This window comes from Loa loa (genome assembly GCF_000183805.2).
Source record: "Loa loa unplaced genomic scaffold supercont3.58, whole genome shotgun sequence".
Classification (NCBI taxonomy): Eukaryota; Metazoa; Nematoda; class Chromadorea; order Rhabditida; family Onchocercidae; genus Loa; species Loa loa.
The window spans coordinates 116,864-141,488 of NW_018108238.1; the positions used below are offsets into that span (position 1 = coordinate 116,864).

At 34.2% G+C, this 24,625-nt stretch overlaps 4 protein-coding genes across 4 annotated transcripts; 1 reads left to right on the forward strand and 3 right to left on the reverse strand.

Annotated features, from left to right (window-relative positions):
* Positions 1-4,864: 4,864 nt before the first annotated feature.
* Positions 4,865-12,203, reverse strand: LOAG_00319 (hypothetical protein). Its single transcript, XM_020445401.1, has 6 exons — positions 12,075-12,203; positions 11,859-11,926; positions 10,511-10,707; positions 8,401-8,504; positions 7,025-7,225; positions 4,865-5,101 (listed from the first exon to the last, which is right to left on the reverse strand). Exons 3-6 carry the CDS (start codon positions 10,688-10,690, stop codon positions 4,960-4,962), a joined length of 627 nt encoding a protein of 208 aa, XP_020304135.1. The 5' UTR covers positions 10,691-10,707; positions 11,859-11,926; positions 12,075-12,203; the 3' UTR covers positions 4,865-4,959.
* Positions 11,794-12,517, reverse strand: LOAG_00320 (hypothetical protein; the record flags this gene model as incomplete). The annotated part of the gene is made up of 4 exons (XM_003135860.1): positions 11,794-11,832; positions 11,859-11,943; positions 12,075-12,189; positions 12,430-12,517. The coding sequence occupies 4 exons, from the start codon at positions 12,515-12,517 to the stop codon at positions 11,794-11,796; spliced, it is 327 nt and encodes a 108-aa protein (XP_003135908.1).
* A 143-nt stretch (positions 12,518-12,660) lies between these two features.
* Positions 12,661-14,852, forward strand: LOAG_00321 (abnormal cell lineage protein 37). The gene is made up of 6 exons (XM_003135861.2): positions 12,661-12,787; positions 13,050-13,180; positions 13,326-13,390; positions 13,623-13,783; positions 14,223-14,392; positions 14,574-14,852. The coding sequence occupies exons 1-6, from the start codon at positions 12,674-12,676 to the stop codon at positions 14,671-14,673; spliced, it is 741 nt and encodes a 246-aa protein (XP_003135909.1). The 5' UTR covers positions 12,661-12,673; the 3' UTR covers positions 14,674-14,852.
* Positions 14,853-16,483: 1,631 nt separating this feature from the next.
* On the reverse strand, positions 16,484-21,300 carry LOAG_00322 (calreticulin family protein; the record flags this gene model as incomplete). Its single annotated transcript, XM_003135862.1, has 11 exons — positions 16,484-16,567; positions 16,845-16,991; positions 17,137-17,328; positions 17,446-17,688; positions 18,045-18,273; positions 18,635-18,753; positions 18,934-19,080; positions 19,474-19,669; positions 20,214-20,355; positions 20,643-20,793; positions 21,160-21,300. 11 exons carry the CDS (start codon positions 21,298-21,300, stop codon positions 16,484-16,486), a joined length of 1,791 nt encoding a protein of 596 aa, XP_003135910.1.
* Positions 21,301-24,625: the final 3,325 nt, after the last annotated feature.

Here is a 24,625-nt window from a genome sequence, read left to right on the forward strand (position 1 = left end):
ATTCTAATTTCAGGCAAAAGAAGTTTATCTTTGTCATCGACAGCCTCTCCAGTATTCATTTCTAAGTTTTTGGAGGTGAATCACACCTCGTTTTTTTCGCTAACTGCGCATTTCTAGGGTACTATCTGTCTGCATATGCTATTATTGCCGATTAGGCTATTTTGAAATTGAAGATCATGTAACTCAAGTAGACTGCTCAATTCACAGGACATTTTGGCAATTAAAGTTGTGAATATAAATCTAAGTGATAATTGCGCCATTATGTCGAGAATGCGCAGTTGGTATTTAGTGATTTATTATAATAAGTTAATAAATTTTTTGTTGCATCTTTGATGTTCTGGCTATTTTCAAATTAGTACAAATAACTTATGGACAACTCATTAGTGTAAATAACTGACAGGCTCCCTGTAGCTGAGACATAGCAATACCTTATCGAAATGACATAATCAATGACACAACGAATGTAACTTACGTTTTCAATGGAAACCTGCAGAAAGCAAGTCTTAAACATTTCCCTAAAAAGTGGAGATTAAGTAGGCAATGCTCATGAATAGTTATCTTCCTTGTACGGGGTAACACAACTGTGAAGAGGAAATCTGACCGGGAAGCAAATGTGCCACGAAGACGAGTGGGAAAATTTCCATCTTTACGAGTACATACCAAGTAATTAGTAAGTAAAAGATTAATGTTCCATAAAGGTAACTTTAACTTCTTCCTTAGCAATGAAATTATTTGCATATAAACCGCAAGGAATAGTGGCAGAGTTCCGATTTAGGAAGGAAAGGCTTTCTTCGTAATAATAGATTTTATCAAATTATAGATCTTCTTGTATAAAAAGAAGAATCTTTAACCATTTACATTTCCATTTCCTATTCTACGCAAATATTATAAGTGATTTTTTTATTTCTGCAATTATTTCCAGTATTAAATAAATGCATGATTGCCATTTATCATAAACACTTTTCTCATGATTGCTATGCAAAAATACACGATAAATTATTCTAGCTATCCGCTTTATAGCCTCTGTTACTCTCAGTTCCTGATTAATAGACTATCCAAGATGGATTTAGTAATGTTAGTCGACCTTAGCTCATGTTTCACACTTTCTCAATTACTTAGAGATACCACTGTTGTTCCTCAATCTCTAGCACACTGCTACATTTCTTTAAAGCTAGAAGCTAAGCGCTTTTGGCTCATTAACGTAATGTTTTCATTGGTGTTCACTGCGTAAAGAAATGAATAACTTAAAAAAACTCTCAAGAAAAATATTCGGGTTAACTTGCAGATATACTGGAAGCAAACATATCCGGAATATTTCGACGATGCACAAAGAATAAACAGTTATTCAAACTTGAATTTGAAGAATTAAATCATTTGAAGATTTTAAACGATCGTATCTTTAGTATCAATCATTTAAATTTTCAAATCATTTTATTACTCTTTCACGAACACATATACACAAATACATATATACATACACACACACGCACGCACACAAACACATACACCTATACAAACACGTACACATAGACGAAGTAAATATTCCGTGAGATTTGTTGACATAATACAATTCCGGTTCTAAACGGATTATATTACTATTGTTGTGTCTTTCTTAATAGCCCACAGCGGTAGATTTTTCAATTGCAATCGCTGTTTGACAAGTGTACAAACACCGGACTGGATGGTCCGGTCAACTTTCAAGGAAATCTAAGTCAACAAATTCTGGAGAATGTCTAACATATGAGTATAATACTTCCTGACCGTAATTCAATTTCCCTCCAAGGTGTTGATTCAAAATGGCAGCTGCGAAAATAATGTATGAAGATGTCACTAAACAAATTGATAAGATTATTAGCTAAATTGAAGTGAGACTAACAAGAAAACAATTAACAGTAACAAATAAAATTGGACGATTGTAAAGAATAAAAATAAAACTGGAAGATTATAACAAGTAGTACTGCAAAGACATGAAGAGAAGATCTTATATTTCACTAAGTTAATTAAAAACGTTACAAAAAAATTACTTTTTTACTCTCCATCTCTCTCTCTTTTTCGCCCTCTCGTCAAGTCTACCTCTTTTGTTCACAAATTAATGAATTCATGAAATTCAAAACAGTTCGTTACAATTCAAAAAAATAGTTCAAAAAGATTTTCAGAATTGAAAGATTTTCAGAATTGTCAAAAAGATTTTCAGAATTGAACACTACATTTACTGACCACCCAATATTGGACAGTCTGAAAACCAATCGGTATAGTAAAGATTGAGTGAACTGAATAAAACGATTTTACAACAATTTTCAAGAGATAAAGTATATAGCTAAATGCAGGCGCCCAACTCCAGCAGATATGATGCACTGAATGAGTGGACAGGAAAAATCAAGATGACTCACTATTTAGCCTAAACTACAAGCAAATGATCCCTTCCATTGGTTGGAGCCAAGACTTATCCCATCCCTAAACAAAAGTTTCAATAAAAGCTATTCTACTGCGGATCCCATCCATAGAATTGTAATTAATTAACAATGTTTTGTCGACATATATGTGATAAATGTAAAGCGGTAAACAAAACAAAAAGGAAACATACGCTATGAATGGTCGCCTGGTCTTTGGCTGTTGCACCATTAGTAGAATTGATGGTGCTATTGCTATCCGACATTATCGCTTAAAAGAAATCACCAGTAATACAGCGACTAATCACTCTCTCGGCAACTAGAATTTAGAATTTTAAGCAAAAGTTAGAATTGACATCAAAATGATTCAAATAGAGCGTGTTTCATGAGTCAGAAGATGTTACTCGTTTCCAAGGAGTTAAATAGTTTTTAAGCTGAGCTTAGACTGAAATGAGAGAATGAAACAAAGAGGGAATGTGTCACTTTCCGTCTCTCTTACGATGGAACGAATAAAGTTTGAGCCCAAAGGAATGGAAGGACAATTGTTGTCTTCTTTTCCTCCTTCTCCTTCCTCCCAAGCAAAATTTGACAGCGATGGATGGGCGCATTGGATAGGTTGTGCCTTCCAATTGTCCGCTGAATTTTAAAAGCCCATAGAAGGGGGAGGAGAGATGTAAATTGGTCGACGAAACGCTACTCCATCTAAAACGCTCCTCCCCTTCAGGCTGATAATAGTAAATCGGTTGAGTTACCTCCTGTCTCTTAATCTCATCTCACAAGTATATCACGGATATGCGGTAGTGAGCTATCCCTCAATCTGCTAACTCCGCAAAGGATCTACCTTAATGAAACACTTTAAAATAGCAAAAGAATGAATTGCCTCAGCAGAAATTAATATAGGATTTATTGCAATTGCCTTTGCAATAAATGTTATATTAAATCCCAGTGACAAAATACAACAACTGTCAATATCAAACGAATGAAAAGAAGTTTCCAAAACATAACTCATTACTGTCGTAACAAGAGACATTATTGTAGACATTACTGTCGTAACATTTATAATTCTAATGTACTTATCACCTTCCAAGCTCACTCAGACTGACAAAGCATTCCATCCGATTTCAATCAATAACTAACCAGGACCATAATTCAGTCATTTGTCTATCACTACGTTTTAAAACAAACTTAAAAGAATTACTACACAAAAAACATTTCTTATCAAAAACATAATAAAAAGCCGAAAAAATAACATGAGAAACAATAATTATCATTATAAAAACTAAACCATATAAAACCCCCCGAAAGGAAGAACATAATTCAATAATTAGCTCATCGTGTTAAGTGACCTGACCAGTCTAAATCAAATCATGAATTCCTAACGAGTAGATGTGATTGGTTGACACAGACATTATCTGGAGGTCGATTTATCCTAACGAAAGCTTTTCAGCAATAACTTATGAAGTCGACCATTTCAAATTGAACGCAGTACTTCGACTACTCAAAGTATACTCAAACAACCAAAGGCAGATATTAATTTCGTATTCTAGATTTCGTCTAAAATAGTTGCGCCTCGTCATGATACATTTGCACCAATTTCTTCTCAGAACACACATTCACGTGGAATGAGAAGACTGACCCAAATTAAACAAGCTTTCCACAAGAAATTTTCCCAAAGCTTCATTTCCCCAACGATCACATCACAATGGATTACGAGTAATTTTCTTGCACCATATAAGGCCGAAGATACTGATTGATGTAAATATATAACAGGGCAGGAATGCCCAGTACCTGCATTCCGTAACACAGCTACTCCTTTACTTGCAATTTATTTACCAATGTTATGATCGATTAAGATTCGAAGCAGTCTTCCAAACCAAAAGTCCATTACATCAGGAAAAAAACTTCCAAATTCAATTCATCTAGGCTCAGAGTTGGATTGTGAAATAGTTCCAGGTCGAAATGCACCTTTTAAATCAACTTTAATCACCAACCAAAACCTTATTTCACATTCACTGCTAACAGGTATATTGGATTTGAAAGTTTCAAGTTGCGCTTTTTGTAGCAAGAAAAATTATACTACCGAAGAAATTTAAAAAACTAAGACCAGATATAAGAAAATCCTCAGTTTCAATAGGTGTAAAATCATGTAAATGACAAAATCTCTCGAACAAAAAGACCTAAAATATTTAAAAAATAGGCATTAAAGTATCCTGAAACTCTCCTAATCGTTCTATCCATATTAATGCCTATAAAACTCCGCAACTAACTTGACTGGTACATTCAGAAATCAATTCAGCTCGAATTTCGATTTCACTTTTCATAAATTCATTTGATTTTCTTACTTGGGAAAACCAGTTATAAAATTTTTTGGGACAGTGATTATAGAATCTTAATTTCTGTTTCGAAAGAGCGTTTGATTACACTTACACGTGCATGAATAACGTTATCCCTGTTATTGCGAAAACGAATACTATCACTGTGTTCAAAAACTTTATACAAATTGATAAATCAACAAGATGAAGTAGAACATGGAAGAGCAAAGTGAAGGCCAGAAGAGAAATTCCAGAAATCAATCCGTAACAGATTGCACCTTCTCGTAAAGATACTGTTGCTTGTTCACGTTCAAATATGGTTTCAATTCACATTTCATGGTTGTTGCATGTGGCACATACGGATGACAACAACAACGGCATACATTCGTTCCATCAGGCCTACAAGATAAGTCTAACAGTTAAAGAAACAAATATGAAGTATGAAACTAAAGCTCACTTTAGAAAAAATTTCTTAGGAAAAATTTCAAGATGGCGCTAAAAATATTTCTACCACGTAAATAATACAAACGTGCGCATCATTTCTTAACAAAAAGTTTCTTCTTATTACAACAAAATGAAACCAAATTATTGATCAATTTTACTATATATTTGTAGTCACTTTAAGAAATTTTGTCTACATTAATTTCTTTATTTTGAAAAATTACTTGTATTTTTTTAAAAATAGGATATACAGACGGTTGGGATTCACTCTACGATAATTAAGCGTGTTGTCTAATAAAATGGCGTATTTGAAAATTGATTTATCCCTCGTGGAGGATAAAGATGATGATATTTCCCGGTGAATTATGATTCTATTCTACCATAATTTGTCAAGTGGCATCATCTCTCTGCAGATTTAAACGTTTATCAACTAATAACTCTCATATATAGCTGCAAAATTGATAAACGAAACTAAACTCATTATCATCTGCTTATAAGGCTTATATCATTTACCTTTGTTACGCTGAATTCAATATTCCTGTATTGTGAGACATAAGGAAGCTTAATTGTGGAAGAAAAAGTTAGTGAAGGATTTTAGAGTGAAACTTGAAGTTGAATTTCCAATGTGATGTGAAATTATTATCGAATAATCTGGTTGATCTGTGTCCCTTCTTCCCTCCCGTGATTTCTCTTTCAATTCTCTCTCCTTTCATCCTCAAAACAGGAAAGTGACACGGAAAAAGAATGATGATTGGGAAGATAAACAAAAAAGCGAACAAATGAATGAACGAATTCGTTCCATAATGTGGCACTAATGTGTAATCAAAATGAAAAAAAAAGGGACGATTCAACGAATCATTCCCGCATTTCTCGTCTATATCACATACAGTTTTTGGAAATGGAAAAATAGCACAAGAGGGATGAGCGCAAATAAAAGGTTGAGAAATTGGCATTTGGCATTTATGCCACTTGTTAATCACTTTGAAGGCAGGGAGGAAGAGACCCAATGTTTTTTGAAATTACTCCTAGTGATTCTTTCCTTGTCCTTTTTTGTCTCTTTTTTACCAACTAAAAGTAATTACCGCTTTTTGAAGCGGTAATATTCATATCTTGAAGAGAATTTAGAAGCTTAAAGATAAGATCCTTCAAAGAATGTAAAAATATTACTAACAAGATATTGGATTTGTTAAAAATTACCTTAAAAGTGACAAAACGATGCAGGAGACTAAGAGATCAACCAGCAAGCATATAAATAAGTAAATAAATCAAAGATGAATTAAAAACATTCCGAAAGAATTCTACTGTGTAGACTTCTTGTTGTCATCGCCATCTTACAGATCGTCAATAATCTGATCTTTTTGGAAAGCATTAAGAAGAATATTGCTAAGAAGATAAAAGAAATAGGTTCTGAAATTCTAAGATTCTGAAATGAAATGTTTGAAAAATCATTTCACTTCGGATTTTAGAAACATCACCAAAAAATAGTCAATGGATTATAGGCCATTGCTGTTTTGTGATTTTCTCATACTTCGAAATCGAATCAGGAAAGTTCGCAAATTCAGTGGTAATCAGAAGTGAAGAGGGCAATTAAATGAACAGACGAACAACTCATCATTATCAAGATATCAAGCCTGATAAACTCAAAGCTATAGTAATTTTAATAATTATGAGCAAATGTTACAAGACATCCATCCCACTTTTCTCTTTTTTCATTACTTCTTTTATTGATGACAACCGTTGCTAAAATGCCGATAACTTGTCTACTCCGAAGCATAAGAAGAAATTGCATAACACCGCTCCGTTACTTGCTGATAACAATTGCTCAGTTTGATAGTTCACATTAACAAGTTATATTTAAAATTGATTACAAAAGGAACAAACTTTGTCTGTGGTATGCAGCTTAAATAATCGATTTTATCGATAATTTCTTGCATGGTATGGGTAACATTGGGCAGCTTGATATTGGGATTCGGCCAATGCTTGCAACCCTCAACATATTTCGATTCACACGCCGCCGATTGATCCACTCCAACACAAACGCGTTCCGCAACGAAGAGCGGATTGACCATATCAGTTGTACCGCTAAATTTCATTCATTTCGTCTTTTTTATTTGCCGAATTTAATATGTACATGTATTGATTGGTCAGCAGATTACGTGGTCATGCATTCATTTGCAAGGTAGTGGTAAAAGTTCTGAGATTTAATAAGCTATCGAATTTGACGAAATGTTCATGTGATCCGCATTTCAGGAAAGTATTCATACCTCGATAAATCTAAATTGCTAATAACTTTAAAGGTTCGTAAAATTTTATTTACTGTTTGCTGGCTATATGTTTAATAGATAAAGCAAGCAACAACTTATAAGTTTGCAACTTGACATAAATTTTTTAAAACATTTAAAAGTTCAAATAAAAAATTGTAAAATTTGTTTTGTACATTAGAAAAAAATTACAGTATTAAAATGCAATTTTGCCTCTATCTCATAAACCTAATATCAGGTAATTTTCAGAATTTCAATCGAGGAATTCGAATGAAAAATCTAATTAATTTCCAATAAAACGGTTTTCTATCGTTCGGGAGATTGCAGCTGAAAAGAAAAAAGACAAAAAAAAGAAAAAGAAAAATGTGATACTTCATACGGTAAATTGATTGCCATAAGTGTACAACAGAAGGCTGTAACAATCGTTAGCAGTACTTCTCATGGGGAAAATATGCGCTACGGGATGTTTCAATGGGCAGACGGAAAAAGAAATGTAAATTAAGCTTCAGTAAGGGATAGCCATACAAATACATATTTCCCTGTTCAGGTGCACCAGCTTCTGTAACGGTAGCCAAAAAGTGTTTTGGAATGGAACCTTCTAGAAAATGTTCCAATTCAGCCATAGAAAAGGTAATTCTTGAAATGTGGGATAGATTATAGTCATATTGACTATTATAATTTAGAAATTCCAAAATGTTCAAGTTTAAGGACGGCTACTGTGGATATCATAATGATTATCACCAATACTAATATAATGTCCTTGTAAAGTCTCAAAGAAATATTAGAATTCCAAATTTCCTGAAGAAAAATAAGATTTTATTTTTTATATGAAATAAGTTTTCTCGAAGAATGTTGAAATTAGGTAGCAAATGTGTTAGGTTCTTTACCCATTTAAGTATCACTACAATAAGGCATATCCCTTAGAGTGAAAGTCGGAATCACAACTTATTATTTTCTTTTTTTAAACATATGGCAACTCCATCGCTGTAAACTAACCGTCGGTGACACTGTCTTCCACAGCTCTGTTGATAGGAGCACTGGCCACATTGTTGTTGACTGATGGTAATACTGCGAAGATAATTATAGAAATTATTGAAAGCCTAAAATCTGTCAAGATTAATGCGTTAGAAGATTAAACTTGTCTTCCTTTTTGCTCCTTTCCCCTGGCTTCTTAAAGATAATATAAGCCAAAGTCATTTTGAGGACAACCATTTTGTTGAAAATAGGATGTAATTGTGATTTAAAGCCTATTTGATGCTGTACATTAAGTATCATGAAATCTACAGTGAAACATGAAATCTACAACAAATGTCACCTTTCCAATAAAATACCTTTTCACTTGCAGTAAATTTCGGAAGAAGTATGAATGCATCTTTTTAAGTTTTTAATTCAGACTTAATTCATTTAACAGATGCACATCGTTTAAAATCGTAAATATTAATAGGATGTTGCATTTTGATTACAAAACTGAGAACAGTAAATAAGAAAGTTGGAAATGAAACGGGAAAAATAACAATGATAATGCATATTTCGAGGTCATTTTGAATAATAACCATTGCCCAAAGGAGGGCATTATTGGCTGAAATCGTGCAGTAATAATTGAACAATGTCTAGCAGATGAGACCCACAATCAATGAAAAGAAAATGGACTTTCCAACCTGACCATTCAACCTCAAATTTGACTTCCAAATTTGCAACCATTTTGTCTTTTAAAAGCAAAAGTTTTTGACCGTTGACGTCGCGCTTAAAACTTTCGCCTGAATTTTAGAATCTTGGTTTTATGATCAGAAGGACTTAACTGCGTAATTTTGAAAATTTCCTGCATTTCATTAAGTTAACCTCAAAGAGCAGAACCTTACTACTTTTATTTTTGACATCTTTTTCTAAAAACAAATTCCAGTTGCACGATATTAATGACATTTCTTGCGGATGCATAGTTTTTGCAATCAAACTTTTTCTGCACATGGAAGAAAGTCAACTTCTTTTTTCTGAATTTGGTGCGTTCTCGGGAATAACTCACATTTCAATATGCCCATCGCTTCCGAGATAGCATTTCTGGAGCGATGATGTTCCAGATACTTTATGCATCTTGAAATTTCTTTGTACTTTCAAAAGACAAAATCGCTCATTCGACATGAATCATCAGAGATACTCAAAAAAATGTTCTCGATCCCACCAGGAACTCGTCACTTCAAAATAAATCTTGATAAAAAAGATGCTTCTTTTCAATATAATTCATCAGTTGATACAAACAAAATAATCTTATTGAAAAGTGGTCCCAATTAACTTTACTCTGCAATACATTCTTTTGTTAATAATTTCATTCTTTTTATCTAAAAGTTTCTGCAGAGAACAAATTTTTTAAGATGATAACAAATGACCTACTAAATATTATTCACTATATTTCACTATTCACGACAGATCATCAAAGATTAGATCCTAATCTGCGATGAATAACAAATATGCACATGTTGTTGAATTTCAAGATGACCTCAGAATATAGTTCAGTGAACAAGGAGCTGTGTTTCAAATAATTTTTAATTCTATTTTCAAATGAAATAAATAGATCTTGAAGAGCCTTTTGAAAATTCAATTAAAAATTCTGAGATTTGATATAAAATCTACAGCTGCTCTCAACTGAGAATCAACTCGTGTTTCTCATCCAGTTACTCTTCAAATTCAGCATAAACATCACCATACAGTTGGAAGAAAATTATTTTCAAAAGGCTAGTAAGTGCTTTGAAAATTAATTTCGATGCAAAGGGAATGAAGAAGCATCATGAGGCCTGAAGAACACAACTAGGCTACTATGTCTTGAGAACTAAGGTGATTAAATTTCTGTCGTATCATTTCTATCGTTGGTTGGTGAAGTAGTTGAAACTTCTTATATGTAAAAAATGGAGTATAAATTTATAGAAAGCATTAAAAAAAGAAAACTGAAGAAATGAGATAATGAAGACTATCAGGAAGAAAGACAATATACCTGACAGTGAATATATTCATAATCAGATCGTTGGAAGTTTTTTGGTTCACCATATTATACTCATATTAAAATATCTATGTCTTTAAAACTGAAAGAAGTTCGAAATGCATAAAAAACACCCACCACGCTCCAACGTTCACGTAAAAGTTTGAAAAAAATGTGTTCACGGCAGCCGTTTTTGCCAGGTAACAATTGATCAAAGTAGGAATGCTGCCATCTTGGATTATTACCTTTCAACCAAACACATGGACCCCAAGCTGTCCACTGGGCGCAATTATCCGCCTGTACTGCATTACCAAACATTGCTGACAATTGTGTCTCTGAAACTGGTCAGACACATAAGCAATTTTCTTGAATACGTAACTTGCTTAACTTCAAGTAGTTAATTGTGATGGATGGAACTTTTCAGCAGAATTCTGTTCTTCTCTCTTCAAGAAAATGAAGTCATTAAGCTATTTCGAGAAGTGAAATAGAAGTGCCAAAGAAGACCGGGAAACTAAGTTGCGTTAATAATTTCTAGCTAAAACAATTTGTAGATTCGTAGATACTGGCGACTTTTATCGTTCATCATCTCAAAAGAGAAATACAGTAAGACAAAAGCAGACAAGTGTATCCTAGTGTTTCAGACCATCATTAAATGCGAAAAATTAATTAGAGAGGAAGGAAGATTAAGTATATTTTCAATCTGGTTTGCTTAAGTATTCGAGTGCTTTGAGTAATGCTTACATATTTGTCTGAAGTAAATATCAGCAAGAATCTGCAATGTAAGCAGAACAATTACTAACCTTAAAAACAACTTTCGGAAACACGGAAATGAAGACAGAAGGATTGACCCGTATAAGTAGCAAAAATAAAGTTCAACTTAACTGAATATATGTACTAATTATCTTTAAAGTTATGGTCAGAATTATTTCTTACCAAAATACTATGAACTCTAAAATTGACTGCATCCATCAAATACTTATAGATAAGCTAAAAAAAAGTGTGCGATGTACTAACCTACGCCAGTTGTGGAAAGAGTTGAAACAATGAACGCAATAACGAACGATGGAAGTATCATTGTTGCTGAAGTATCCGTAAATATAAAAACAGGATGATAAAATAGGACTGGGGCAGTGGATGATAAGGTGATAAGAAGGAGAATGACAGTAACAGAAGTAAGATTTGTTACGGTGACGTTGAGGAGGAAGAAAATAAAAAACAACGGTATTAATTAATTTACACGTTTCCTTCACTGACCAACAGTAACAATAACATAACAATAACGATAGTGATAATGATTGCCAATGTGATGATAGTTGTGGCAAATATAACTGGCGGTTGTACGATGGGAAGAGAAGGGTAAGGATGGATGGATGGATGTGATGTCAACCAACTAACATCCAATTCATCGTTCATATCCGTCCCTACTCAGTCCTGTTTCTCATGTCATTTGATATTACATGCTTTAATTAATAAATCATTAAAAAACCTGTGTTTGCATGAGGATGACCCAGATATCCATCCGTTCATCAAACGTCATCGCTGCGCCATAGGATGCTGAGAATGGTATGGCTCTTATTAATTTCAAACTTCTTTACTGGTATTTAGCCAATTTATTTGGAAAAATAAATAAACATTATTACACCTTTCTATCCATATCATTAATAGCTTTCAAAAAAGAACCAGTATGCTGGAGGATACTTACTCCAAATTCTGTTTATTCAAGAACTGGTCGAACGAACGTTCTTTTTTCCTCAGATAGAACTTGACAATCAACGATCTCCGGGGATATCGATGAGAAGGTGATTGTCCTGTCAAGCCTGAATATTAGGTATTTATTCAAGAAAACAGCAAACAGCGAGCGCTTATCAGTTCAATTTCCGAGTCATTTTGATATTAAAATTCTTTGTTTCAAATCTTAAATGTTTTTACTCTCCAGAAACTTCCTAAGATCCCATATTCCATATCATGGATACTAGACTTAAGAGAGAGATCTATCGAAGTGAAGAACTTCACCGATCACCTAACAGACCATACTCTGCAGGACAAAAGCAACAGACTCGCTGCTAGTAGGAAACAGGATGGCGAATCAGTTTCATCGCGTCCCCCAACGAGAACCGCGAAATTCAACTGATTTCTATTCGACATCATTCTCTCTTTTGTCGGTCGTTAATTTCAGTTCAGTGATGGCTTACGTAGACTTTAAATGACAGTAAGATACGCGTTGCTTCGGTTAACTGTTATGTGAGTGGTAAATTCGATCTCTGAGAAGACTGACCGACACGAAAACTTTGCAGAGATAAGATGTCATCATTGGAAAGAGCGGAAGATATAGTACTCCCCGTGTGCGAGCAGTCAGCAGACAGTGCCTCCACAGCTGCCAGTGCTTCACCCTGGAAAGCAACTGTCATCCAAGAGGTACTTTCCAGTAATTCTCGTAACAAGACCATACCTGCTGTTTTGAATTTCAAACTTATTTTACCATAACTTTTCAAGCGACTTGATTCAGTATAAAATTACGTATATTTCACTTCGGGCCCGTGTATTTCACCTCATCTTATGCTTTCCTCCACTATTCACTATTTCATCCAATCTTTCCGTTGCTATACTGTTCATTTACAGAAGCTTACATATAATTATAAAAATTAAATTATGCTTGACAGAAGATTTCACTTTACAGAAGACAGTGGCCAGGGATATGCCCGAATCACCAGATATGAAATTCGCTCGGACACGTTTTGGTCATCTTCTTGATGGAATACGAAGTGGTGAGATTCAAACTGGGATGCAAGCTAGAAATCGAGCAAGAAGGTTAGGTTATACTTGTATCAAAAAGAGATATTCATGATTGAAATTCTAGATTTATTACAAAACATTTGACTTCAGGTTCAATGACTAGAACTTGCCGACTTACTAGAATATTTAAAATTTAGCTATTTTGACGTTTGTTTTACAGTCCAGAAGAGATGGAAAGGGACTTGCTTGAACGTCCAAAGAAATCGTTGCGACGTGAAAGTCGACGTGAGTAGTTACTTACTTTAATTGTAACAGTATAGTCTTGTTTCATCGGCATTAGCGTTTATTATATTCTGCTTTTCAGAGATACAGAAATTTTTTGGTATAAACTACTGCAGACGCTGGCATAACGGCCACCATCGAAGAATAGAACTGAATGAATTATTCTATCCAGCTTATTGCTTAGATGAAACAGCCATTTTTTTTCAGAATGCATAAAATGTAAAGTCATTTTTAGGAATGGTCTTCGAACTTCGTGGCAAACCTTTTGCACTGCGAGATAGTGGTCGTCGAGAAGGCGTATATGCACTATGTCGAAATTGGATGCGAGGTAGTGATGACGAACGACCAAGAGAAAAGCGAGAAGTAGAGCATCCAGAACCGTCCGACGACTCACTCGTAGGTTCCATCTGCGAGAATCTTGTTTTTCTGGTTCATATTAGTATCGTTTTCCTATATTTTTTGCGAAAATTATTATGGTTAATGATTCTCAGTGTCCTTCGTTTACTTCCCTGGCTAATTTCATATACTTGTTCAAAATACATTTGAAACAATTTTTATAGTAAGGTTCGGTCTTCGGTCCTGTCATTCCAAATCTATAAGTCTGAAAGTTGAAGGATAGCAGCATTATCACTTTTGAGATTTCAAGATAGAAACAGTATGTTTTTTAAACCAGTAAATTGTAAGATGTTGTAAGAAGAAAAAAATCGAACACTTCGGAAGTAGTGTAAATACTGATGGTAATGCAAAATATTAGTATCTAAATTAAAAGAAGTTTTGTTCAAACGAATTCAAACAATTTTAAACAGCATAGTTTGTTCAAACAAATTATATTTAGGATTTACTGGCTACAAAAGAAATTTGGGCTTTGCCACGGCCGCATGATCGCATCCGGATAGAACCAGCTCCTCCACCGTTGTACATTAATACGAAAGTCAAGGTGGATACAACAAGTTCTACGGAGCTCTTGGCCGTTTATCTGCCGCACTGGAAAAGAATCAAGAAAAAGTCAGTTGTTCACCTCAAAAGAAAGCAAAAAAATGGAAACATATTTCCCGCAGTTTTAGGAAATTTATGAATTTCTTTTTTGTGTTAATTTACATATTTAACTGCTCTGAAAGAACGGGCAATAACATTCAAATTGAAAGGTCTTTTGGAGTTTAAATATGAAACAGAATCAATTTTCCAGCTGGAACGAGTACTCCCGAATTCGAGACCGACGATATCAAAAAAGCATTCGATTGCTGAACACCGTATTCAGTATGAATCAACAAAACAGCATTATATGATATGATCTTTTCCTCAAAGTAAATATATTCTGAGCCAAACACATTTTGCATCTGTGCTATTTTCCAAAGGAAAATAATACAACAGTTAGACATATCTTCCAAATTCACTCGAAATCTGCCTATTTAATTTATATTTCGCTAACTAATATAGTCAACCGAAATTTTGACGAATTGTTCCCTTCGTTTGCTTTTTTGAATTATATAAATTTGGACCTGAAATCCAGTTATTATATTCCAAATAGTTCCTGGCATTTTTGAACAATAGGAGCTGTTCAATGCAGTTTTATTAGTATCTGGAATATTTTTAGCTTGTGCGGTTTAGAATGTTATCAAGAACGGAGAAATGTTGTAAAAGAAAACAGGTTGGGTAGTTGTGTTTGGTCATAATATAATACTGAGAGAAGTGGTAAAATAAAGTCATCTGGCATTTGTCGAATATCCGAGCTCGTTTCTTTAACTGAATAGATATTCCAAGCAGAATAATCCGCAAACACGTAAGTCAAAATGAACTTGAATTAAGCCGAAATTGAACCACTTAGTTACGGTACAAAGTTATGTTTCTTTTTGTAGGCAAAAATTTATTGAAGTAACGCCAATTACAATTGGAACCGAAAAGAACAGTGTGATCAAAAGTATGGCTGTTATTGGTTCGTAAATTATAAGCTAAAAAACCAGAAAATTTCTTGATTTCTATTAAACTACAGGCAAAAAGCGAGTAGTTTTCTATTCACGATGATGGCAATGGCAATGTCGTTTCGAAAAAACATCGACCAGATGAAGACTAAATGTTGATTAAAATGAAAAAATTCGGAAAACACCTAAGAGACAGACTTCAGATCGTCTGGAAAGACGTCTAAATGATATGGGAAGTAATTTCTACTGTTGACGGTAGTCCATAAAAAGAAGTGAATCAGAAGGACGCAAGCTTCTGGCAAAGTCAAAGCCACCACAAAAATCATTGGGAAGCCGCATAGTATAAGGATTTGTATAGTGTCGCAACAACTACATCAGGTTCATCCAGAGAAAAATTAAGAGGTAACAGCCGTATAAATGTAACAAGGACCTTATGCCAAATACATTTTTTGCTTAAATATGAAATCTTAAAGACGATCTAAACATTAAAATCCCGAAAATTCGAACTCAATCAGAAAATGCCAATGCAACAAGTGTATCCAAATTTGCCTGGGAATCCGAACACGAAAGAAGGTTCGGAGAAGTATTCAGGAAGGTGGGTAATTCTAGGTTTCTTCATCTCTATATTTTTAACAATCAATTAATTGGCAATAAAGTAAGCTGTAGAGCAAACAAAGAATAAATCAAAACACCATAACCGGAATAACGACAGAGGCAAAAATGCTAGGATCACCCAAAGCTGACAGAGAACATGAAGAAACCACACAGTAGAAAATCTAAACCTGACAATGGGTATTAGATTCAATACATGTGTCAATTCAAACGACAGGATCTAAAAACTGCTGTTCCAATGATCGATGAGTTTATAAGTTCCCCCCAAAAAAACTACCGGAGCTCTAAATTCCTTTCTTACGAGTAAAGAATAATTATGTCTAAATAAATTAAACTATAAAAACCAGTTCTGAAAAACAAACGATCAATGATACCGGAAGTTCTGGAAAAGGAATTGTAGGTAGATATCGTAAATTTTGAAAAGTGACTTTGGAAAAAATTAGTTTTGGAATAGCTAACAAAAAGATAAACACTACAAATAAGAAAGGTGGTGTTAATACTTCCACTTTTTGATTGCTTACAGATGAATGTAAATTTGGAACAGAGCTAATGATATCTGCCTTTTCTAATCCTGTTTCCTTTGACGCACACGCCTCACTTTCGAAGAGCTGTAATCTTCATTTCTGATTTCTTCACTCGATGACGCTTCCTGCAATGATTAATTCATCCTTAACTATTAAAATTTTTAATTGCCCTAATACAGATTTTAGCTTATGCCGATCCAACCTCTATTACCCATGCTGAAACTAGACCATCTGCATATGCACGAATTCTTCCGTGGTATAAAACACTATAAGCAGAAATGCAAAACATTTGGTACTACAAGTTACAAGATTTTACGTTAGACAGTAATTTAAATCCGCCAAAAAATAATAAAATACGCCTCAATAATTCATTCTTCCAATCAAGTAATCAATTATGCATACCTTTTCCATATGTGAACGATCTGGTGATCGAGAAGGGGTCCGTTTCTTTTCTTTTGCATTATTATGTGCTTCAGGTTCCTGCGAACTGCGCTCCACAGATTCATCATCGTCTCCGACAAGGTCCGGTACTTCATCGTCAGGATGCGACTTCAACAACAAAAAAAAAAAACAAATACAAAACAAAAACGAAACATAATCCTACCTGAGACTGGAGAATGAATTTTTCCCGATATAATTTGAAATAAGTACTTGAGTAACCTTTAACAATTGACGAACCTACTAGGTGACTTACTTCATCAGTTTTTTTATAATCCAGCGTAACTGAGCGAGTTTTGCGTCCAAAGCAAATAACGGCTATTATGATCACTGGTATAAGAATGGATAGCACATAAATAACCCACAACCACGGCCGTTCCTCGGTCGCTGACAAAATTTTACTAAATATTCCTTGACCAGGAGAGGATGCGCTTTCGTAAGCAGCCTCCTGTAAGATAAATAATATGTAATCAAGAGCTAAAAAAAACCTGAATTCAGGAAAGGATAGCTTTTACAGAAGCAATACTTCAATTTCTTCCATAAAGATTCTAAGAGGTTGAAATACCTGAGCAAGTTTGACTTTGAAGGTTTGCTTGGCAAAACTGGAAGCAGCATTTTCATCATCTCCAACATAAATGTTATCAAAGATTATGTTTGCACTCATTGTCCAAAGTTCAATCCCAAACGCTGTGACAGGTTGTAATTGAGAGTATGGATGAGGTTCGAAATAATTCGGATTCTCGATTTGCTTTGGCTTCCACTTCCCTTTATAACTAGGATTTGCAATACGCGGCGGTTTCCATTTCCCCTAGAGATATGAAATGATTTCCTTTTTAATTTCAAGCTGAACAAAGTTTTCGATATCGCTATTTCATCAATATGAAAACCTCAGGCAAAATACGACCTATATCATTTCATTATATTTTCAGTATTACTTCATTTCACATTTCGTAATCATACTCTGATTTCAACTGATATAAATCCACTCAGGTGATATTGATCAAATAAATTTATGCAATACATTTATCACTTTATTTCTAAGACCAGAATATATGATTCCGAAAATTGAATTCAAAAGCTGAAAAGTCTTTTAACAAAACAAGAGCTGACACTCGACACTAAGTTCTATCAAGTGGGAAACCACTTCTGAAATTCAAAACTTACTTTGTAATTTGGGTTATCGATCAGTGGTTTTGTCCATTTACCGCAACCACTCCGATCTTTACATTTCGGGTTATCAACTCTCGGCGCTTCCCATTCACCATCCATGCTATCATCCCAGTCGGATGGCTTCTTTGCCTCCGGATCTGGAATTAACGCCTCCTCCTCTTCAAGCCAGTCATCAGGCATTACAGCATTTGCATCTTCAATTTTCCGAGGAGCATTTTCATCCCTTAAACAATAGAAATGTGGTAGAATGAATCTAACATTGGCAGCGAAATGAAGAACAATAATTAAAAAGAACCTTTAAATCTGTAAATCTTTCAGCCTCTATCGAAACTCAGCTATGATAGTTAACTATGATAGTGTCAGAATTGTGTGGCATTGCTGTTTCAAAAGTATTGTGAAAAACGGGTTGCATGGAGCCCAGTGAGGTAAGATAATTTCCAGATTTATTATGATTTGATCTCATATTAACTTCACAATCGTAAATCTGTCGAAAACAGCTGAATATTTCTCATTTATCCCTAACAAAATTCCACTTTCCTTTTACTCCTTCCAAACATAGTTCTAGCACTCCGTAAAAAATTCACCAGTCGTCAGGTTTTTTAGCATCTGGATCATCGATTTTTTCGCGTTCATCCCAAGTTTCAGGTTTCTTGTCTGTAGGATCATCAATTACAGCTGGAGGGGTAATCGACGGCTCGAGATCCTGGGAATATAAAAATGACATAGAAAATATTAAAAAAATGTCAATTTCTCGAACTTTTAAGCTCTTGTTTTTACAAAAAAAAAAATCATTTATAAATGATTCCAAAGAAGATTTTTAGATTGCAAGATATCGTTTCAAAAAAGTCAGAAGTTTGAAATATATAAAAACAGAAAAACTCACAGTAATCAAGCTACCAAACATAATTTTGCTTTCATCAACCAACACAGTAAACGTTTCATCTGGACGAACAATCAGAGTGTACAAATGGGTTTTGTGATCGTCAAAATACGTTGAAACTGATTTGGATGGCTGTTTCGCATGGTGCTCCTAAAAAATACGCTCAGAAAAATATCCTTAGAAAGTGCGTGTTCCTAGTATTTATATCTTTCTCTGAAAGCCAATCTCGAAATTCGTGGTCATATTGGTCAGGAGGCCAAAGCAGGAGAAGATATACTAGGGAAATTAAAATTTGAAGCCGGATGGTTCTATTTCTAATTTAATCCATGAATATATTGAATTATACAGTTCCATAGCAAATATTATGAAATTTTTTCAGAATGCCTGTATGCATCTGTGATGCAATCCAGCTATTCTTCAGAAACTTAATGCACTAAATCCAGCTATGACGATTTAGCGACCCTGTTCTGCAACCCAGGTTTGTTATGCTCCAATATTTTTGCTTAGGAACCATAACTGATGACAAAACATATTTGAACTAACGGAGATAGTGCCATTTATAGGATTTCTGAAGCGCACAATGAATAAGATACTGGATTTGGCACCACATTTATCAGGTCCAAACATTATTGTATATGGTGTTTTATCTGTAAATTCTTCTAGCACTTCTATACCCTCTGTTAATAATTTCACATAGCCACCACCACACTCCTGTCCCTCCTCATATTTTACTTCGTACCTGAAAACGAAGTGCATTCACATACTGTTAATTCAGCGAGATAAGCAATATACTTCGTTGAGACAATAAATCAATAAACTAATGTGAAAGAATTTGTATTGTTGAGTAGCTAAAATGTCTTTCTTGTTGTTGAATAAAATTCTCAAGCAACCCTCCATATACAATATAGTAAAATTTAAATCATAAACGACCATCTTTGGTTATTGCGAGATATGTTTTGAATAAAAAAAGTGCTGTTTTGCACATAAGATAGACTCATTATTGATAAAAACGGCACTTTATTTTTCTTTCTACCTAATGGCGCAGACGTTTGCGATTTTATAAGAACGATTTTTCTCCTAAAACCTTTCGAAAATCCTATACGTCATAGCATGTTGGCCTTGCTTTCATCTGTTTATCCAACTCAATATTTTACCGATTCGAAATGGTTCCATAACAATGACCTTTTAACAATTCTACAATTAGGAAATACCTATAAGGAGGAAGACGTCAGCGAATGTTCCAACCACCTATTCTCTTATGTATTTTTTACATGAAAACTAACTGTACAACTAAAGGTTTGCCATCAAATTTAAATGGACGATTGAATTTTGCAGCAATTGCATGATGTCGTGCTTTGGTTTTCACAATCAATCCGAAATCACTGTCAATCACAACTGTTGAGGGAGCGCCTATTTCCCATTGACCTGAAACGGTATTCATTTGTATTTGTTTACTTTCCCTTCACTAACTTACAAAACTAAGTAATTAAGATTGCTCATTATAAGTGACATTAAAAATATGCAAATTTATACGTAAATTACATATTATCAAATACCTTATATATCAGTTGAATCTACCAATGTCAAAATCGGCGCATTTGAAGCGCATTTTTGCTTTATCACAACTACTTGGACTGTTCAGAACATTGTTAACTTTTGCTTTCTAAATAAAAAATAAAAGCAATGCTAGAATCCTTATGTAAAAACAATACCATTGAATTTGGCTATCGAATCTTCTACATTGTCCTTTTTGCCCTTTGATATGATCCATTTCTTACCAATTACATTACGATTTGAGAACCAATCTACCAGTAGAGGTGAGCCGGAAACCGTTGGGGTTTGAAATAGAGGTGGTATGTATTCCTAAAATAAATCTCTGCAAGTTTAAAACTAGTATATACTTATCATTCTACACCACTAATACAGGTTCACTGAAGAAGAAAACCACAAAACCTGAAGTGTCATACATCACTTCATACTCAGGAAAATCAGTGAAGGTAACGAAAACAAAATTAAAAAAAGTAGTATCAAGATAGCAAGTGAGTATAAGGGACAAAAGAAACACCTTAGAGATTAATTTATCAATACTTGATTTAATTAATGATTTCCATTTCTCACTCTGACTTACCGAAAGCCTAGGTCACCAAATGAGTGACCAGAATTTAAATACCATCTAATCTAACAAAAATTAAACAAATAAACATTCAGGGAATAACAAGGAAAACTTACAAGTCTTGGATTTTTTTCTTCCTCATCGAGTATATGCTTTTCATCAAGATGATTGTCATTGTTACCATTTTCACTATGCACGACGCATGCTGTTGGCAACAATCCAGCGAGCATAAAACATAACCACCAATGCTGCCACATATTTCGCCTGACTTTCAGCGTAATGTTATAAGAAAACTGGGAAAAAATAAACAATTCAGCGACTTTAAGCATTTTAAGAATACCTTACGAAGCAACGGGATGTCGAAACAAACCAAAAATACCAGAAGCAAAAGACTCCGAAAGTGCAAAGTAAATGACGTGGGTAGTTAGAAAGAACTGAACAGATCATTTACATAAGATCTGTTCATATTGAAATTCAAAACAAAAATGATTTAGACCATGCGATCAGATGTGACCATAAAATCCACTCTTTGAGCATTGTCATCATCAACTTCTTGAAAAACCTCCAATTACCACGCGTGCTTTCTTATTAGCTTACTGTTGTCAAGATGACGTGTACTAATGCGACGAGCAAAAGGCTATATTTGTAGGGCTGAGTTGGAAATACATTACAAAGGTGATGAATCAATTTGCAATACAAATCAAACTACTAATTTCTTTCCTTCTGTCCACCGCCGGACGAGCTACTAACACCAATACGATCGCAGAGCCTCCAACTCAGCAACGAACCATCGATAAAATTGATAGTATAGATCAACTTGACACATTAGGATAAGAGTTGCATAGACGACGACCGACATAAACATGGTGCTGGTAAGTTACCCCTTGCCTGTTGACTTGTTCTAGAATCACTTTCTGCAGGCATTAGTGCTCAGCGCTTGAAGTTACCTACACCCGGTGCAATTTAGACTTGCCCAGAATACAACCAATGCATCCCTTTATATCAAAAAGACCCCGAGTGCGGAGAACGGTTTACTGCATTGTCCTCGCCAAGTTAAAAAAATAAAAACGGTATAAATCGAAAGGTTTGAATGAATAATGCAGTAATAGTGATTTGTCACACATGCATTAGAGCAATGAAGCTTATTTTTCTCGAAAATTTTAATTTCATTTTTATACACTAATAAAAACTGCATACAAATCGAGAAAATTTAGAAAACAGACAAAAAAAAAACTAAAACAAAGCATAAAACACCAAATAATAATATCTCCAGCAAGCACAAAAGATATATATATTTCTTAAGACAAGTGGAAAAATCCAGAATTTCGGAAAATAAACGACATGCTCACAAAGGAAACCGAAAAAGTGGCGCAAAGGGGGCTAACTGACACAAATACATGTCGCACCTGTTTATGTAAACAGTATTTTTCGAGAACTGGCAGCACTGCAAATTTGAAAAGCTGAACAAAAATATCTGAACAAAAGGAAATATCTAACTTGGCATTGCATATAGGACCCCCTGGATCACAGAAAAATAAGACTCTTTTAATTTCAAGGGAGATATGTGTACGAGCATTACAAATACTTTCCATGTTTATAGTCTGTCGGAAATCTATGCCCTGCAAACAGGTGTTTTCTATGGCCTTTCCACCCTGACAGTCCGCAGATCTCACCCAGCTTCACTTAGTACGTATTTGAACAAAGATTACGGAGAACACTAAAGATCTTCTGCTTTTATGCCCAAACAACAATCCTCGGAAGAAACCCTTCAAAAATGCTAAATAACATATAATCAAATAAAATGAGCTACTGTCCAAACGATGATTCTGAAAACTACAGCTTGTGCATTTACTGTTTACAGATAAACTCTTTGGGAATTGCAACATCTTTTGAAATTCTGAAATCTCTGGAAACTTAAATTCGTAAGAAACCCACAAACCATTTGCGAAAATAACATGCAGATAAATGTTACAAAACATTCCAAAGTCGCCAGAAAGCACCCGCTGGAGCATTTAGAATTTGAAGCCACATTTCTATTTTTGCAGTTAGGTATATCTCAAAGTACCACAAGCTTACAAGAAAACAAATCCCAATATTAGCGATTACGAAAAAACAATTGTAAAGTAGCGAAATCCCAGAATCCATGCTCTGCAAAAAGGGCATTATTTATTTTGGAAATCTAAACAATAAATCTAAAACTTCGTGTGAGGATGACTAATGGCTAACACACACCCAAAGACGTCATATTCAAAGTCATTGTATACAAATACATAAAGCACAATAAAACGATATAAAACATCATCCACAAACAGAAAAGAAATATTTAAACCAAAACAAACAGAATGTTGAGTCAAACACAATGAAACGTATCACCTTGCAAAAAAAAAAAAAAAAATAGCATTTGATTAGCAGAATGAATGAGCACTGCGCCATTGCTATAGTACACGAGTGGTAAAGACTAAATTTTAATACCAATTAACTAGAAAAAGATCTTTTACAAAAAATTTTTAACTCTCCATCATCACTTTTTTCGCTCATACCATTCGGCATAATAATAAGCATAAATCATTTTATCTTCAGACATTTTTTTACTCCTTGAAATATATCATTTAATATTCAATGCAAATGTCTTCCGAATCAATAGCTTACCATCATAAAAAATCTAACAATACAAGTTCCAGAAAACCAAACGAAACCAAAAACATGGAGTTCTTTTCATCAATGTAAGGAAACTAAACCTTCAAAGGATCTAAAAAGAAAAAGAAAAAAAAAAAGGATAACCATTTCATAATTCATATACTGCAACAAAATTTCCAATTAAACTTATACAATTACCCACTGCTTCAACCAACCTCTTCTTATCAGCAGAACCGTATTATAGACTTAAAAGTAAAATCCGAAATATTTAGTTTTAATTAGGATGTAAATTGAAAAATACGTACACCTAAAAAATGAACAAAAAGTAAGATGGAACACTAAAGTAAAAAAGACAACAAAAATAAATGGGAAGACAATTAGACTACTCAATTCAGAACCAAATTGCAACACAAACAATTTATTCACAAAGTCTGCTCGAATTTCAATGCAGCTGAATAGTAGGAAGTATATATGGTTTTGACATATCGCCTTCATTTGTTTACCTCTATCCTCAGAAAATTCAGTGCTGTAACAATCACCTTAAAAGGAACAGAAAGTGAAAGGAAAGTGTCGTAAGATTCCTATTTATTGTAAAATGTTTCTATTTACCGTAAAATGTATCGCAATGTTCTGCAAAAAAAGCTTAAGTAGGAAACACTGCACTGCACTGTCGATAAAACAAAGTTTTAGAGAGAAGCAACAAAGAAACGACCAAATTTACCAAATTAAAATGCAGCAAAACGACTTCTGAGCAGAAATAGAGAGGCGCAAGAGAGTCGAGAAATACAAATATTGACGCACAATGACTTTTTCTGAAAGAATAGTGGAAACAATTTTAAAAAGAATAGTGGAAAGTGACAAAACAAAGTAACCAAACACTGATGACAACATGAGACATATTACGCATGATCATGTAAAATATGTTAAGTAAAAAAACTTGAAAAA

Bases quoted from the DNA above. Each gene is read 5' to 3' on its own strand.
- LOAG_00319 (XM_020445401.1), bottom strand. From the start codon at position 10,690: ATGTTTGGTAATGCAGTACAGGCGGATAATTGCGCCCAGTGGACAGCT. The intron at 8,505-10,510 runs GTGGGTGTTTTT...GACAGATTTTAG, and splicing joins TACGTGAACGTTGGAGCGTG to GCTTTCAATAATTTCTATAA. The intron at 5,102-7,024 runs GTTTGTTCCTTT...CTTATCTTGTAG, and splicing joins AGCTGCATACCACAGACAAA to GCCTGATGGAACGAATGTAT.
- LOAG_00321 (XM_003135861.2), top strand. From the start codon at position 12,674: ATGTCATCATTGGAAAGAGCGGAAGATATAGTACTCCCCGTGTGCGAG. The intron at 13,391-13,622 runs GTGAGTAGTTAC...AGTCATTTTTAG, and splicing joins GTTGCGACGTGAAAGTCGAC to GAATGGTCTTCGAACTTCGT. The intron at 13,784-14,222 runs GTAGGTTCCATC...AATTATATTTAG, and splicing joins AACCGTCCGACGACTCACTC to GATTTACTGGCTACAAAAGA.